The sequence below is a fragment of the Ornithorhynchus anatinus genome, chromosome 1 (assembly GCF_004115215.2).
Source record: "Ornithorhynchus anatinus isolate Pmale09 chromosome 1, mOrnAna1.pri.v4, whole genome shotgun sequence".
NCBI classification, from domain to species: domain Eukaryota; kingdom Metazoa; phylum Chordata; class Mammalia; order Monotremata; family Ornithorhynchidae; genus Ornithorhynchus; species Ornithorhynchus anatinus.
Window position 1 is genome coordinate 41,110,555 of NC_041728.1, and position 17,725 is coordinate 41,128,279.

A 17,725-nucleotide genomic window follows, 5' to 3' on the forward strand; every position below is an offset into this window, starting at 1 on the left:
TTCCTTCCCTCCCTCCCTCCCTCTCTCCCTCTCTCCCTCCCTCTCTCTCGTCCCCTGACCCAGAAGTGAAACCAAACCCGCCCCCGGGGAGGGGCCCGACCTCGGCCTCCCGGCTCCGGGCCGTGGAAGATGGCGGCGGTGTCGGGCCAGGCGGTGGGCCGTGCGGCCTGGGGCCTGCGGGGGCCGGTCCTCTTCGTCACCCGCCTCCCCTGGACCGCCGCCACCGGTGAGGGCGACGGGGAGGGGTGGGCCTCCCCGGGGAGGCGCCGAAGGGGGATACGCCTCACCCGGCAGGGAGAGAAGGGGCGCGGGGGGGACATGCGTGGTCTAGGAGGGAGAGAAGGGGCACGGGGTGGGGGGGGGGGGAGATACATGATCTGGGAGGGAGAGAAGGGGCACAGGGGGGACATGCATGATCTGGGAGGCTGGGAAGGGGCACAGGGGGGAGATGCATGACCTGGGAGGCTGGGAAGGGGCACGGGGGGGGGCATGCATGATCTGGGCGGCTGGGAAGGGGCACAGGGGGGAGATGCATGACCTGGGAGGCTGGGAAGGGGCACAGGGGGGGCATGCATGACCTGGGAGGGAGAGAAGGGGCACACGGGGGAGATGTATGACCTGGGAGGCAGAGCAGGGGCACACGAAGGAGGCATGACCTGGGAGACAGAGAAGGGGCTCATGGGGGAGGCCTCACCTGGGAGACAGAGCAGGGGCACACGGGGGAAATGCATGACCTGGGAGACAGAAGTGGCACACGGGGGAGATGTATGACCTGGGAGATAGAAAAGGGGCACATGGGGGAGATGTATGACCAGGGAGGGAGAGAAGGGGCACAGGGGAAAGATGCATGACCTGTGAGGGAGAGAAGGGGCACAGGGGGAAAATGCATGACCTGGGGGGAAGGGAAGGGGCACAGGGGGGAGATGCATGACCTGGGGGGAAGGGAAGGGGCACAGGGGGGAGATGCATGACCTGGGGGGAAGGGAAGGGGCACAGGGGGGAGATGCATGACCTGGGGGGAAGGGAAGGGGTACGCTGGGGAGATGCATGACCTGGGAGACAGAGAAGTAGCACGTGGGGGAAATGCATGACCTGAAAGGCAGAGAAGGGGCACACGGGGGAGATGTATGACCTGGGAGGCAGAGCAGGGGCACACGAAGGAGGCATGACCTGGGAGACAGAGCAGGGGCACACGGGGGAGACCTCACCTGGGAGACAGAGAAGGGACACACGGGGGAAATGCATGACCTGGGAGGCAAAGAAGGGGCACACGGGGAAGATGTATGACCTGGGAGGCAGAGAAGGGGCACACGAGGGAGGCATGACCTAGGAGACAGAGAAATGGCACACGGGGGAAAATGCATGACCTGGGGAGGTAGAGAAGGGGCACACGGCGGGCGTACATGTCCTGGAAGGCAGAGAAGGGGCACATGGGGGAGATGTATGACCTTGGAGATAGAAAAGGGGCACCCGGGGGAGACGTATGACCTGGGAGACAGAGAAGGGACTTGTGGGGGAGATGCGTGACCAGGGAGACAGAGAAGTGACATATGAGGGAACGCATCACCTGGGAGGTAAACAAGTGGCATACGGAGGACTCATGACCTGGGAGGTAGAGAATTGGCACCTGGGGGGAGGCATGATGTGGGTGAGGGAGAGGTACCCTCATTTCTTGAACTGTGTAGTAGGGACCTGCCACTCCTGAGGGAAGGCTGTGTGTAGGAGCAAGCGTTGGGATGTTCCTGCCTCATTTTTCCTTCCATCCCTCCGTCCACCCTTCCCTCCTGCATTACCAGTCCCAACAGCGCATTACTGGGCCGATTCCCCCGGGAGACGTTGGGTTGTGGGTCCCAAAGGCTGCCATTTTGGTTTGCCTAAGTCGTGTGTGCGGCCACGCCTCCCTTGGATAAGCCTCTGGCTTTGATTTCAAAGGTAGGGAGATGGATGCCCCCCACCCCCATCCTGACCCCGCCAGAACAACCACAGAGTCGGATTTAGTTTTAACATGACGTTTATTTGATAGAGTGCTTTGCCTCCAGCCCTGAAGGGGGACTCTGCTACAGATTTTAAAACTGTGACGATTCTCTTCCACAGGTGAGATCAAAGAACACTTTTCCCAGTTCGGGCACATCCGCAGATGCCTCCTACCTTTTGTGAGTCTCACGATTCGGATTCTTAAAACCTAAGCAGAATGCTTTGTTTTCAGTGTCTGAGATCCTCACTGAATTATGAGGCGGTGGGCAAAAGTGAGAGCTGTCTAAAAGAACGTTGTCGTTTGAAGATGGCTCCACCTCATATTTTTTAATAGATCTCTGTGATACAGACTTCCTGCTTTTTTAAATGGTATTGTTAAGTGCTTATTATGTGCCGGGTACTGTACTGAGCTCTTATACAACCTAATCAGATTGGACACAGTCCCTGTCCCATGTGGGGCTCACAGCCGCAATCCCCGTTTTCCAGATGAGGTAACTGAGGCACACAGAAGTGAAGTGACTTTCCCCAGGTCACACAGCAGACGAGTGGCAGAGCCAGCATTGGAACCCAGGTCCTTCCGACTCCCAGGCCTGGGCTCTATCCATAAGGAAAACGTAGCTGTTTTTTCTTGAGGGGTGAGCATGTCACGGGGGGGTGCATTGATGGTGTCTATAATATGCAGTGGGTCTTCCTGTCCATTACAGGGCTTACAGTAAGCAGGAGATCCTGGGTTCGTATCCCAGCGGTACTTGAGGCTCCGGTTGCTATCATTTAGAGAGGCAGCCTGGCCGAGTGGATAGGGCACAGGCCTGGGAGTCAGAAGGTCATAGGTTCTAATCCTCACCCTGCCACTTGTCTGCCGTGTGACTTTGGACAAGTCACTTCACTTCTCTGGGCCTCGGTTACCTCATCTATAAAATGGGGCGTAAGACTATGAGCCCACCATGGGACGGGGACCGTATCCACCCCGTTTTGCTTGTATCCACCCCAGTGCTTAGAACAGTGCCTGGCACATAGTAAGCACTTAACCAATACCATAATGATGATTATGTAAATCGCCCTCTTGGGCTTAGTGACCCAGTTGCATTGCTGCCAGAACGGACCCTATTTCTTCTCTCTGTGTTAGGTTTTAGAGTTTCTTCTCTCCCTTCTCCCCACTTAAACTCTAATCAGTCATATTTATTGAGGGCTTATTGTGTGCAGAGCACTGTACTAAGCACTTGGGAGAGTACAGTATGCCAATATAACAGACCCATTCCCTGCCCACAGCAAGTGTATAGTCTAGATTGTAAGCCTCTCGAGGTACAGGGACCTTGGAATTGCCCGCTGTGAATTCTCTCCCAACAGTTAGTAATCAATCAGTAGTATTTATTATCAGTAGTATCAATAGTATTTATCAGTAGAGAAGCAGCGTGGCTCAGTGAAAAGAGCCCGGCCTTGGGAGTCAGAGGTCATGGGTTCGAATCCCAACTCTGCCACTTGTCAGCTGGGTGACTGTGGGCAAGTCACTCCACTTCTCTGGGCCTCAGTTACCTCATCTGTAAAATGGGGCTGAAGACTGTGAGCCTCACGTGGAACAACCTGATGACCCTGTATCTCCCCCAGCGCTTAGAACAGCGCTCTGCACATAGTAAACGCTTAACAAATACCAACATTATTTTTATTGAGTGCTTACTATGTGCGGAGCACCCTACTCAGTGCTTGGGAAGAGTACAGTACAACAGTGCAGAGTACTACTGCTACTCAGGTGAGCGTGATGGGAGGGTAGATTGGTACTGGGAGAGCCAGGTTTCGGAGTTGGTAAGGAGGAGTGGTCCCTGGGTCAGGAAGAGGCTGGGGGTGAAGGGCAATTTGCCCAATACGGGAGTGGGGATTCAACAGGAGGAATGTGGCTGGGTTGGTTGCGGGGAGTGGTGGGGTGCAATTCTGGGAAAGGACTGGGATGGGGTGATTAGAGGGAGGGGCCTCAGTGGTGGCAGAGGTCAGACAGAGCCCCCAGACTCTCCCTGAGGTGGAGAAAGCTTGCAGAGAGCGCGGCACCTGCCAGGAAGGCCGTGGAGAAACCCTCCTGGCAGCGGTAGGTGGTAGGAGGCTCTCAGGGCTGCCTTTAGACTGGGCTGCGGAATGAGAGAGTCTTCCCACCTTGGGCTCTGCATATCCTCTAGACTGTAAGCTCGTCGGGAGCAGGGAACCCTCTGCCAACTATGTTGTACTGAACTCTCCCAAATGTTTAGTACAGTGCTCTGCTCACAGTAAACAATAGCAGTGATTGACTAATCGATCTGTGCTCGATTTTCAGTCTACCATTTGGCTAGCAGTGTATCTGTCACTGGAAGTTCCTTACGTTGTTTGTGCCGGCACCGGTCTGGGCGAGTGTTTCGTTGTAGCTTGTCAGCATTCTGCTTCCCATTATATCCCTCCCTTCCCTCTTCTATTAGTTCACCCTAACTTCTTTTTTTAATATTTTGTGCAGGACAAAGAGACGGGCTTCCACAGAGGTTTTTGCTGGGTTGGGTTTTCTTCAGAAGAAGAACTTCAGAACGCTTTACAGCACGAAAGTCATCTGATCGACGGAGTTAAAGTAAGACCATCTCTCTGATTGCATTTTCGGTTTGAATGAGATGAATGCCTTTTTGTGCTGGGAGCTCAGTCACGTTCGCTTAGGTAGTGGTTCTCAAAAGCATCTTTGCACATTTGCCACCGGACTTGCAAACCCCCGGGGGCAGAGTTTTTAAAATCACATGGTAACAAAACCCTCCCTGGTTGGCTCCACCTTCCTTAAAAGACAAAACAAAAAACCCCCAGGTGATGGCCTGGTGGGTCTGGGGATAGGGTTAGGAATTCTGGTTTAAAGACCTTGGTACAATGGTCCTCTCTCTATTAGTGAAGAAGCGTGGCTTGGTGGAAAGAGCCCAGGCTTGGGAGTCAGAGGTCATGGGTTCTAATCCCGCGTCCACCGCATGTCCGCTGTGTGACTTTAGGCAAGTCGCTTAACTTCTCTGTGCCTCAAGTTACCTCATATGTAAAATGAAGACTGTGAGCCCTACGTGGGACAACCTCATTACCTTGTATCTACCCGGCGCTTAGAACAGTGCTTGGCACATCGTAAGCGCTTAACAAATACCAACATTATTGACATTATTATTATTACTTTGGTTAATATGAGTGAATACAGTTAGTGATGCAATTGCTTCTCTAAAAGAAAACCGATGAAAGGAGGAGGATGTGTACCTAGATTCAACTGCTTCAACACTTTGTAGTATGTTTTTCCCCTAACTGCTCACCTCAATCTTGTAAATTTCCATTTCAGCTCTACGTTCAGCGTCAACAATACAGAAAGGCTTTCTCCAACCCACCGAAGAAGGACCAGGGAGATTACTAAGAGTAGCCCATACTGGGTGTGGGGTTGAACAGTAAAAATAAATATCTCTCAGCACTGTTTCCACGTGTTTTTTTTATTTAAAATGGTTGTACCAAGCAGAGGTTTTCTTGCCCATTCCTAATAAAACTATACTGGCATAGTGGGAATTTCATCCTTTGAAGATCCCCTAATTCCTCAGTGGGAACAGGGGCGACTGTATACACAAACAGGTGGATCATAAAAGAGGAGCCCCACACAATTGCTACCATTAGAGGAAGAGGTCTTTATATGCTGCACCAGGTCATCGTGATGGTGCTCCCGCGATGGGTAACAGGCAGCGAGGGCAGGGAAAGCTTGGACAGAGCCCACACTCCCCCCTTAAAATACAAGCAAAAAACCTAAAAGCTTCAAGGTACGTCTCCTCCCTTCCCTCCCCCCGCCCCTTATGAAAAAGTCAAGCTAGGTGGTGCCTGCTGCTAGGTTGGGTTTGGCCCCTGACCGTTCACGTAACTCCCCTTCGGAGGAAAACAATCCATTCTCTTTTCTCTGACGAGGAGAGGTTCACCCAGCTCACTCCTTCCTTCGTTTTTTGCCCTCGTGATCGTGTTCCTTTGGGCGGCCGCTATCCGAGGGCCTCTTGGAACCCCCGTGCTGTTTGGCTTCTTCCAAGAATTTGTCCAGACCAAAGGGGTCTTCCTCAAACTGAACGGGTCCCTCTCGGCCTCTCTGCCTCCGGTCGGAGCCGGCAAACTCTTTATCGGGAACGAACCTGGAACGGAAGCCAACAGAAGAGGGGATGAGCCGCCACTCCTTAGTGTGAGCACAATAAAGTCAACTCGAGGCATTCGGTTCGGTCACCTGTTGGTTTTGATTCGGGCCTCTAGGTCATCGCCGTACATGTCTTTGTCCACGTTTTTGCTGGGTCGGTAGATGCTCTGGGCCATGTCTTTATTTCTCCAGGCTTGATCATAGACGTTATAAATTTCGTCTTCGCCCCCGGCAAATCCGCTGTCCATGCCCTGTGAAAGGATGGACGGGGTTACTGAGAGATAATAATAATAATGTTGGTATTTGTTAAGCGCTTACTATGTGCCGAGCACTGTTCTAAGCGCTGGGGTAGATACAGGGTCATCAGGTTGTCCCACATAAGGCTCACAGTTAATCCCCATTTTACAGATGAGGTCACTGAGGCACAGAGAAGTTAAGTGACTTGCCCACAGTCACACAGCTGACAAGTGGCAGAGCTGGGATTCGAACTCATTACCTCTGACTCCCAAGCCCGTGCTCTTTCCACTGAGCCACGAGATGTGCATGTGACGCTAGGCAGGGTGCAGTTCAGACGGTAGCTAGTGTGGACCACCTCCACATTATTCCAAGTCCCAAGGGCTAATTTGTTTGCTGATTCTACACACAGAGGAGGGTGAATCGATAGTACTTCTTGCCCAAATTTTATATGAATGAGAGGAATTTCTAAAACGAGTACTTCCAGAGTCTTGGAACCAATTAAAAAAAAAATGCCCAGAAAGACCTAAAGATGCACCTCCCAGGTTTCCTCATTTTCATCTATTTTCTCCCTTAGTACCCCACCTGAGAGGTGATGCCGGACAACGATGCTTCCCCAAACCTCTCTCTTGCCTGCTTGCCCAGTGACTGACAAATCAGTGGCCTAGTGCCTCAGTCACCTCATCTGAGAAACGGGATTGAGACTCTTGAGGACAGGGTCTGTGTCCAACCTGATTACCTGGAATCTACTCCAGCGCTTAGAACAGTGCTTGACACATAGTAAGTGCTTGCTTGAAAACTACCATAACTATTTTAAGAAAAGACGGTGCTATACTCCACCTTGGTCTGGTTGAAGAGTCTCTGGTCATACTGGACTTCGTTGGATGTGCGAGGATTGGGCACGCCAAGCGCAATTACTTCACTGATGTCTCGATTCTCATTCCTCTGTAGTTTTGACCTGAATTTGTACGTCAAAAAATAAGCTGAGTTTACATTTTAGTCGCTCGGCCTCTGACGGGTTAAGCTGAATGTTTTAATTTCAACGAAGAAGCGGGAGAAAACAAGGAAATGAACATGCATTTATGTCTCGGGCATTCACACTCTCTAGTACTGAATAATCAAGCTGGCAGCTCTTCTAGTACTTCAGATGCACGGTTATTAGAAAGGTGGAATTTTGCCTCCACCCCCGCTAACTCCAGGGGACAACCAAGACATATGCAGTCCTAACGTGGAACGATTCGGCTTAATCCAAGTCGGTGGCTCATTTGTGTAATTATTGCTACCGGAAGTCTTAATATGCTGCATCGGGCCATAGTGATGATGCTCTGGAGATGGGTAATGGGCGGTGAGGGTGGGAAAAGCTTGGACAGAGGCCCTGCCCCCCTTAAAAAACAAACACAAAATCAAAAACTTTTAAGATATAATGCCCTCCCTCTCCCTCCAGACATTTCTGATGGTTTGACACCCTTCCCTTTATCCCAGGTCTCTCCCTCGATGCACAAATTCACACCCTCAACTCCACCCTCCCCACATCCCTTGCACCTCTACCCCCAGCCCTGCATCGCCTCCACAGTACGCCATCTCTAGATCCATCTACCTCTAGATGGATGTCCTGCTGGCACCTCCGACCCAATGTGAACAACACCCAACTCATCTTCCCGCCCAAGCCTTCTCCTTCCCCTTGCCAGTGCTTGGCTTAGAGTAAGCGCTTAAATACCACCAATATAATTATCGTTTGATGACGATTCTCTGCACTTACCTCTTGTCTGGGGCCGCTCTGGAGAGATTTCTGTCGTGTTGTCTTTCTTTGCGCCTGTCATGTCGAATTTCATCCCTCTCTCGGGCCTCCCCATCCTCTGCGTGGGCACACAGGGAACGGTTATGAGGTTACCCAATACCTCACCCATGCACGGACACGCAAAAGGAAAGAGTCCCCCAAATGGGTCATTAAGCAAAGGAGGAGCAGCATGACTCAGTGGACAGAACCCGGGTCTGGGAATCAGAAGGACCTGGGTTCTAATCCCAGCCCCTCCGCTTGTCTGCTGTGTAAACTCGGCCATGTCGCTTCGCTTCTCTGTGCCTCTGTTCTCTCATCTGTAAAATGGGGATTAGGACTGTGAGCCCCATGTGGGACAGGGCCTGTGTCCAACCTGATTTTCTTGTATCTACCCCAGCGCTTAGTACAGTGCCTGGTACATAGGAAGCACTTAACAAATACCACAATTGTTATTATTAAATGGCGCTTGGACAGTACTACTTCCTAACAGGATGGCCATTTGGATCATTGTTGAACACAGCAGTAGCCTAAGAGTCAAGCCCTTGACGGGACATTTCTCAACTAAGACTCAGGTTGGATGCCACCGAGTAATAGTCCCCCTGGTCTCTCTAAAGGCTTCAGACTGCAGAGGAAGCTCCCTGTGAGCAGGGATCGGGTCTACCGACTCTCCCAAACCCTTAGTACAGAGCTGTGTGCACAATAAGCTCTCAAGAAATACACTCATCGATTGAGGGAAACCAAGCCCAGAGGCGAGCATAGCTTTTGCCGGTAGACAATTCTGCTCCTCAGGCATGGCAGGAGGGTGAAGCATTAACTTTTCAAATCCCCACTGCAGTCGGGGCTACACCCAAGACGATCTGCTATACTTTGCTGCTCCACGGTTTGGGCCCAGAAAACGTTCAACTGCTAAAGACAGTGTACTGTAACGTCATTTCTCTCATGTTGGAAAAGACTCTTAAACACTCCAAACGACTAAACACGTTCTTCGAAGGAGATTCAGTTTAAGACACGGCCTAGTGGCTAGAGCACGGGCCTAGGAGTCAGAGAGACCCGGATTCTAATCCCTGCTCCACCCCTCGTCTACTGGGTGACCTTGGTCAGGCCGCTTCACGTCTCTGAGCCTCAGTTACCGCATCTGTAAAATGGGGATTAAGCCTGTGGGCCCCATGTGGGACATGGACCGTGTCCAACCTGATTAGCTTATTATCTACTCCGGCATGCCTGCCACACATTTAGCACTTAAGTACCATAAAAGAAAAGGAATAAGCACGACATACCTTTCTCTACATGGGTTTTGATTCCGGCTCTCCTCTCCCTGGCTTTCTGGGCCATTTCTCGGAGCTTCTCTTCATGCTTTTCCTTTTCTTTTTGGGCCATCTTCCTCTCCACTTGAGCGCGCATCTCCACGGCCTCACGAGCCTGTCAATCAAGTCAGCTATTAAAGTAAACCCCAGAGTAAACACGGAAGGGGCCTTAATCCCAAAAACTGCCATCTAATTAAATGACCACTGCCTGGTGCTTTTTGAAAGACCAATTAAAGGCATTCAGGTGTGTCATTGCTTGTGTCCTAGGTTCCAATGGACCACTGTAGGCTAGAAGAAGGCACTCTGCCTAAAGAATATTTTTTTCAACATGTGACTTGCCCTAGTAACCCCCTAAAGAGTCACTGTTCATTCCCGGTGTTCACGGAAAGCACCATTAGTCCATTTCTGAAAAATTGAAAACAGGGTAGGAGGAGGGCCCCAAAGTTTAGGTTGTTGCAAAGGTACTTTGGTTCCTGGGAAAATTCTGTCAGTTGTATTTCAATTCTACATAATCAGAGCAGCAGGGCGGAGGAGTTAGGGTTAGGGGAACATGTTAGTTGTGGATAGGCAATTGGAAAACCAGGACTCATCCCTTTCTTGTCTGTACGGCATCCCAAATCACTGAGCCGACACCACCTTGAGACATCCCTGAAGTTGAGCTAAGTTATTAACTGTCTCGGACTTGGAAAGATTTTCTCTTTCCTCCCATCTGTGTCCCAGGGAAAGACAAGAAAGGCAGCCAGTGCAGAACTAAATTTTCTTTTAAGCATTCAAATCGGCACTTGTTTTCCAGCTCGGTGCCTCTGTCTTGGCCAGGGGACCACACGTGTGGCCCTGCAAAGGCTCTGGGCCTCCTTTATTTTTTGGCCCTTCTGAGCGACACATTTTATTAAAAATGAGTGGTCAGGTGGACTACCCCTGAATTGTCCATTGTCAGATGGGTTTTGTTGAGGCACATTTTGCTAAAAAAAAAGTTCAGTTCACGCCTCTCCACTCTTCAAGACCCTTCAATGTTTGCCCACCCACCTCTGCACCACAAACTCACTACCATTGGCTTTTAAGCACTCAGTCAGTTCGCCCCCTCCTACCTCATATCACAGCCCAGTCTGCATACTCCACTCCTCTACCTCCAACTTACTCACTGTGCCCCAATCTCATCTATCTCGCCACCGACCTCTTTCCCACGTCCTCCCTCTGGCCTGGTAACTTCCTCCCTGCTCCATAGACGCCAGACCACCACTCTCGCCACCTTCGAAGCTTTAAGGTCACATCTCCTCCAAGAGGCCTTCCCAGATTAAACCCTCTTTTCTCCTACTCTCTCTCCTTTCTGTGTCATCTATGCACTTGGACCTGTGACCTTTGGACATTTGGTATTCACCTCACCCTCAGCCACATAGCGCTTAGGTACGTATCTTTTCGCTGTGGGTAGGGAACGTGTCTGCCAACTCTGTTGTATAGTACTCTCTCCCAAGTCCTTAGTACGGTGTCCTGCACATAGTACGTGCTCAATAATACCATTGAATGAATGGATGAATGAACATTAGGCCATCACACTACTAGGCTTTCGAGGCAGCTGGGGTTTCAACTAAGGGCTGTGGCCCCCCTGAAACGTAGACCTGTTTGAGCTGGAAATCTGGGGACTGGCCTATGCCGAGGCCACAGTACCCAAGCGCCACGCCTGTCTGCAAGCAGGCTGCCATCAACCAAACCACATCTCTACTCACGTCTGAGCACTGCTCCAAGAATGTTATTTTCTAAAATGCCTTTTTACAGCAACGGTTGTCCCGGTTAGCTTCTGCCTGGCCCTTGCGGGGCTCTAACCAGAGACAACCTGGTCCATTCTGCACTTGCTCTAACGCTGTGCCCAGAGTGGCTCTGCCCAAAGCAGCTGTCCCTGGCACCTTGTCCTCCATATACAAGGTAGACAATTTTTGGCAAAGACAATAGGTCAACCTGAATACATCCTTAGCTTCCCTGGCCCCACTGGTCCTCCCTATGCCATTATTTCATGTACTGCCCATCACATTTGAGGCTAGCGGTTGGTGCCGCTCACTGCCACCTTTTCCGGTACAAAAGAGTGCGCTGTGCCAGGCATAGGCAGATCTAATTTGTTAATCTCATGGCTGCTTGCTCTATATCCCCAAATTAAGACCGCCTAGTCATAAATTTCCTATCTTTGCAGCTTTAAAATGAAATTTGCTTTTTTCTTAAAAGAAAGGGAAAGTATCAGAGGAGATAGAGCCTCTGAGAAACCAGGACACAAAGGAACTGTAGAAACGGGAAGGCAATGGATCTGAGAAAATTTTGGAGACCTCTATGGCGATGAAATTGGGGAAAGATAGAGACAGTAGTGGAAAGACAGTTGCAAGCACAACAGCTTCGAGGCAATGGACTGACCTTTCTGTCAGCAATGTAAAGAGCTTCAGCCAGTTTGGCGAAGTTTTCATTAATGTGAACTGTCTGAAGTCCTCTCCCGTCGGCGGCCAGACGTTTGTCCAAGGGAATGGTGTACCCCTGGAGTCAACAAGAAGCATCTGTCAGAGGCACATCCCAAAAAACAGCCACCCCTATTTCCCTTCCCATTCCGTCGCTCCCCTCGATGGAGTTAAGAATCTTACATTTCAACAGCTGTGCAAGAGAATATGAGTCTTTTACCCCACCTTAGTCACTGTATCTGTTAGTTTATATGTTTATATTAATATCTGCTTCCCCCCCACCTCACTGTAAGCTTGTTGTGGGCAGGAAATGTGTCTACTGATGTACTGTACTCTCTCAAGCGGTTATTACAGTGGTCTGCACATAATACGCTCTCAATAAATATGACTGAATGAACTGTACAACACCCTCTTTTCCCAAACAGCTTTCCATGTCGCACCTTGACGAAAACCTCCTTGATTGGGGATGTGGGTCTAACGGTTAACAAATGGATAACAAATTGTTAACAAGTGGAGCCTCACGCACCTAGTAGCACTGACTAGGTTAACATGTGGCAAACGGCAGCCCCAACATTTATGCCCTTTAGGGTTTTATTCCTAAAACAAGTAAATTCCTTTATATCAATAAGGGAAAAATACAACTACCTACAGGGTTACTAACACGCTTGTTTTAGGAGTACAATTTACCTACTGTCACTTTTCAGAAAAGGAATCATGATGTCGGATTTGGAGAAAGCTGATGTCTAAGCAGTATTATTATTACTATTAGTATTAACAATAATAATGGTATTTGTTAAGGGCTTCTTACATTCCAAGTACATAATGTAGATAGAAGATAACCAAGTCTGACACAGTCCCTGTCCCACATGGGGCTCACAGACTAAGAAGGACCAATTCTGCTATACTATACTCTAACAATCACTTAGTACAGTGCTCTGCACCTAGTAAGTGCTCAATAGATACCTTTGTTGTTGATGATGATGATGAGGGAGAACAGGTACTGAATCCCCAGTTTACAGATGAAGAAACAGGCACAGATGTGAAGTGACTTGCCCATGGTCACACAGCAGGCCAGTGGCAGAGCCGGGCTTAGAACCCAGGTCCTCCAACTCCCGGGCTGGTAGGCTTTCCACTAGGCCACATAGTTTATTTCAAATCATTCAGCATTTTCTGCTTGGGATTTCTTACTGCCCTTGGGAGCATTAGCAATTAATAGGGATATATAAGGCATAAACAGTTTAATCAATTTGGAGATGGTCTCAAAAGGGATAAAAAGCCCAGCTCATCAGGAGACCTAGATACCGAATGAACCCCAAGGAATGTGACTGCCTTGTCCTCTTGTACATTCTTCTTCTTCAGGCTAGTCTGGTTTCTTTTACAGAAACTACATGGATCTTATGCCATGAACTATCATTTTTGGGTACTTCACTCTAAATAGCCATTCAGTTTACTGAGTTCTGGAGGTCTGAACCAGTGTTATTCAGGCAGCAGTATGTTTGTGGAGGTTTCCTAGCAGGACAGACTATCAAGGAAAAAGTTTTATGTCAACTTAATTACCTTTGCATTTTTCCAGTTGGAAATACAGGGAGGAATTTTCCACTCTTGTTGCTCCTTCACGGTCATCTGAGTTGAGGAGTGAAAGAGGAGACACTTTTAGATTTATGTCCAGCCAAAAAAACTCACCTATAATTCTCTCCCAAGAGTCAGTACATACAAACAACGGGATAAAACAAAAAAGGACACTTCTGGTCTCGGGGAAGGCCTGCTTTGGGCAGCTATTCAGATCACTCTTTGGTCTTAAATCATGTTCTTTTTGCCAAGATGAACCCAATGAGAGACACGGAGAGGAAACGGAATCGGTGGAGACGCAGACGGCTTCCGTATTGACCTGTGGAGTGTCGACAGAGTTGGCATTCCAACTCAGAACAGGAATGAGTTCCATCATATTCCTGGTCTCAGCCCAAGAGACCAGATCTGTCATTGCATTTAGTTTCTAAAAGAATTATGATCTTCCAAGTGTAAGAGGCAGGTCCCGTAAACAGACTCAGAGGCACGTTCTGCTTGTTGCCGCCTGGAATCCTAAAAGCCTAGTATGTGCCTGTAAGAGGCTGGAACTCTCAAGTATTTATAGTTCAGAGTAGAATCCGGACAGATCCCCCAAAGCTCCGTGGAACTTAAAACGGAGCTTGTGGGAACCTAAAATGTAATACTTTCCAATGGGTCGATCACTGATTATTTTGAGAGGACTGATGAAATGGGAAATTTCAGGGTAAAGGCTGATGTTTCGCTTGGTCGAGGCTAGGTGACACCCAACCCAAACTTGTGAGGTAAAAGATGAACAGAGTGGCCGGTACCTTTCTGCTGGGGGAGTGCATGACGGGTGCCGGCGGAGAAGGCGGACCTCGGGGAATTTTCTTGTTAATCCTGAAGGATAAATCAAAAGCACAATCAGCAACTGATAACGCCTCTGCTAGGTTGGCACCCAGCAAGGACACGGCCCCCTACGTACTTAAATCTGGGAGGCTCCATGGGATCTTTCTGCATCTCCACCATTCGAATGACGCGCTGCTTAGCTCCGGAGTTGAAAGCTACCCCTTGCTGAGACGGGGTGTACCTAGGGACAGAGACAACGAGACTCAAATGGAATCCTGTCAGTTCGCCATCCCCTCAACCAACCCTCCCACTCATTCTACGCTTTTTTCACCCTCCATTTTCCATTTACGCTCGATCACTACCAGCCAAGGCCTCTCGATGGGCAAAACAGGGAGACGCCGTAGATGAGAGAATGGCCTGGAAGCTCTGTTCAATTACAAAGGCATTCAGGTGTCAAACCATCACTCGCTGAGCCACCACACCAAGTTTCCACCGAGATGGGGGGTATCGTTTACTGTCATCGTTAACAAGGCTCGGAAAAAGCCACCGGGTGGGAAAGTCTACATCATATGCAAAAAGGCTCCATAAAATTCCCGAGGGAGACATTCAGAGGGGGCAGTCTTCATCTCACCTCTAGATTGTACACTTGTCACGAGCAGGGAATGTGTCTGCTAATTCTACTGTATTGGATTCTCCCAAGCACTTAGTACAGCACTCTGTACTTAGTAAGCACTCCATAAATACCACTGATTGATTGATAATCCGAAATGGGGGGAAAAAACCCCACCCAAATCGTCGTAATCTGACAGCTCTGTACTTTCTCTCCTCCCCGCAACCAAAAATTCAGTCGAGGGCAAAACTGCGCTGACAGTGCATAAAATCACTTTACAGAGGCCCATTCTGTATAAGAGGAGAGTTCACGTCATTAATGCTTATTTGGACTAAGTATCACAGGTAGTTAACTTCTCCAGCAAAGCACAACGCATTCTGAAGGACAGCCCAACATCGTATTTCATTAAAAATCTAGAACTTCTAAAAAAAAAATAAAAAACAGATAACCCCAGGTGACACACCAGAAGGGCCAATGGACTTTTCAGTCACTGATGCTAGAATACCAATTTCTCAGTAGAGCTTCCCAACACGGCCAGCCCCCGGAGAGAAGGACCCCCGCAAACGATGGCCCAAGACTGCTGAAGTGCCCCTGTGAGCCCCCGAGTTCTAGACCACAGAAAGGCTCGTCCGATCGGCTTGGGTCTGTACCGGATGTACTGAGCCGGGGCCAGTTTGTCGGCTGCTCGGACCGGCATGGCCGCAGCCACTTTTTGGGAGACTGATTTCTCCAGGGCGACCCGGGTCTTCTCTGTTATCTGGAATGAGAAACATTGCATGAAGTGGCTTAGCTATCAATAGGTTTAACAAACAAATGTAAAGAGAGAGAGAGAGAGAGAGAGACATCCTGGAGTAATTAAGTGGGTCGTATCTCGGTACCTCTTTGATGGCTTCTTCGTCAGGTCTCTGCAGGTCTGGATCATCTGCATTCATGACCTCCTTGGGAACCAGGTCTGTGTACTTGCTGTAAATGACCTAAAATGCAAGAAAAACTAGGCTGAGGATGAGAAACAACTAGACTGAGAAAGAGTCAACAACGTTAAGCAGGGAGCTCCAGAAGTCATCTCAGAAGTCAACTGGTCCTCCATAATGAACAGGGAAGTTTAGGATCCTTGAATTTTCCTTTTTAGATTTCTCAAACTAGGGATGCTTAAAACATTTACACAGATTACTGCTCTGACAAAACAATCAATAGCTTGCCTTTAACCCTATGCCTTTGAATTAATTGAGACATCAGTTAATCAAGTGGGTGTCTGGATTAATGAAAAAAAAATCACGCTTCACTGATCACTCAACTGAGGTTTACTAGAACTGAAAATTAATGGGAGGGATACATTTGCCTGAAACAGATCCACCTTAGGCAACAAGCTCATTAGAGCTTAATTCAGTCTTGCAAATCATTTTCAAAAATCAAGCCCACAAAAATTCTGTTTGGCCCATAAAATTTACATCAACCCCAACTATAAATTGCTAATGCCACCTCTTACCCTCCTTGTCATCCTCAATGTCTCTTACTATTCTCTATATCCTTAGTCTCAGACACCACGAGCACATGCCTTCGGTAAACTTTTGCAGTAAGTACACATTTTGGTAAGCCCTAAAGGGTACGAAAAGGGGCGGGGGAGGGGATGGGGGGGTGAAGATATTAATTTTCTTTTTGGCCTCAGCTCCTTGAGGGCAGGGATTGTACATACTGACTCTACTGTGTTGAGTACAGTACTCTGCACAGAGTAAGTGCTCAAAATATGCCACTGAATGACTGACTGTCCTGAGGGCAAGAAAACCCAGACCCACCAGCACTGGGAGCCCCGGGTGAGACAGGGACTTAATTATCTTGTATCTACCCCAAAGCTTAGCTCGGTGCCACGAATGCATTCAGCGCTGATGGAATACCAAAATGACCAGGAGCTAGGACAACAGAACCACAAAGGATTAATAATCGAATCTTTAACACCCGTCGTCATGGGCAAAAAGCTCCATGAAAATGGCTTCTCCCAGTCTTGTAAGACTAAATATAAACCCCACCTGAAACCTCAGTACTAATTTAGTGTACAGGAGTCATTTATGGCCTTTTATTCAGCTATTCCCAAGTTAATAATCCCTTAAATGAGCATCGGTAAGATTCCAGCACCTCCAAAAGCTGAGTGAAGGACATCTGAAGAGCAGGACTCCTCTATGGTAATTACCTATAAAACCCAAGGTTCTTCACTGCTTAAGAACTGAGCGTGCTGGAAAAATTCAGAATATCCCAAGAGGCCAAAGGGCTAAAGGGTTATCTGAAAAATACAATATACCCTTGTAAGGTGCCGGGGCCACAAATGAGCTTTTGTGAACAAGATAAATCCATAACTCATTACCCGCTAAACAGATTTTACTTATTAAGTGAAAACTGGCAGAGAAAAGGATGACTACATTGATAAGCCTGGCGTTTCATCGGCTACTTCCAGAAAGGGGAAGACTACAATTTCGAGCTTAACTGGACACCTGGTGCAGGAGATTATACAAATAAGGTGACGACGGGTAAAAGTTCACTTCAGGCCGAAGAGAAGAGTGTGGCTGTTTTTGGATAGAGGCTTCGACCTTCCCGAGCCACTACAGTGGCACGCGAGTTCGACAAGCACCTCCAACATAATCATTTGAAAAAACCAGTTGCTGCAGTGCCTACTCTAGGAAGTCTTACTCTGCAAACATCGTGCAGAGAAGCGGTGTGGCCCGGTAGGAGTCCGAAGGACCTGGGTTCCGATCCTGGTTCTGCCACATGTCTGTTTTGGGACCTTGGGCATGGCACTTCACTTCCCTGTGCCACAGCTGCCTCATCTGTAAAATGGGGGGTTAAGACTTTGAGCCCCGTGGGGGACTGGGACTGTGTCCCACCTGATTAACTTGTATC

At 48.9% G+C, this 17,725-nt stretch overlaps 2 protein-coding genes across 2 annotated transcripts in view; one reads left to right on the top strand and one right to left on the bottom strand.

Moving 5' to 3' along the window:
- The first annotated feature begins 89 nt into the window (after nt 1-89).
- On the top strand, nt 90-5,415 carry LOC114810157 (SRA stem-loop interacting RNA binding protein). The gene is made up of 4 exons (XM_029060435.1): nt 90-226; nt 2,095-2,153; nt 4,448-4,555; nt 5,285-5,415. The coding sequence occupies exons 1-4, from the start codon at nt 130-132 to the stop codon at nt 5,354-5,356; spliced, it is 336 nt and encodes a 111-aa protein (XP_028916268.1). The 5' UTR covers nt 90-129; the 3' UTR covers nt 5,357-5,415.
- The window catches only part of SNW1 (SNW domain containing 1), a 25,133-nt gene continuing 12,819 nt past the window's right edge, over nt 5,412-17,725 (bottom strand). The window contains exons 4-14 of the mRNA XM_001505317.4: nt 15,715-15,810; nt 15,487-15,593; nt 14,363-14,467; nt 14,208-14,277; nt 13,411-13,476; nt 11,816-11,932; nt 9,392-9,533; nt 8,097-8,193; nt 7,178-7,295; nt 6,194-6,354; nt 5,412-6,104 (exon numbers count right to left, since the gene is read on the bottom strand). Of these exons, the coding sequence (XP_001505367.2) occupies nt 5,906-6,104; nt 6,194-6,354; nt 7,178-7,295; nt 8,097-8,193; nt 9,392-9,533; nt 11,816-11,932; nt 13,411-13,476; nt 14,208-14,277; nt 14,363-14,467; nt 15,487-15,593; nt 15,715-15,810 (1,278 nt within the window). The 3' untranslated portion in view covers nt 5,412-5,905. The remainder of the gene's footprint in view (nt 6,105-6,193; nt 6,355-7,177; nt 7,296-8,096; nt 8,194-9,391; nt 9,534-11,815; nt 11,933-13,410; nt 13,477-14,207; nt 14,278-14,362; nt 14,468-15,486; nt 15,594-15,714; nt 15,811-17,725) is intronic.

What these genes read in the sequence shown, in the direction of transcription:
- LOC114810157 (XM_029060435.1), top strand. Translation starts at nt 130, where the DNA reads ATGGCGGCGGTGTCGGGCCAGGCGGTGGGCCGTGCGGCCTGGGGCCTG. An exon ending in CCCCTGGACCGCCGCCACCG is followed by an intron (nt 227 to 2,094) that starts GTGAGGGCGACG and finishes TCTCTTCCACAG; the next exon opens with GTGAGATCAAAGAACACTTT. An exon ending in GCAGATGCCTCCTACCTTTT is followed by an intron (nt 2,154 to 4,447) that starts GTGAGTCTCACG and finishes TATTTTGTGCAG; the next exon opens with GACAAAGAGACGGGCTTCCA.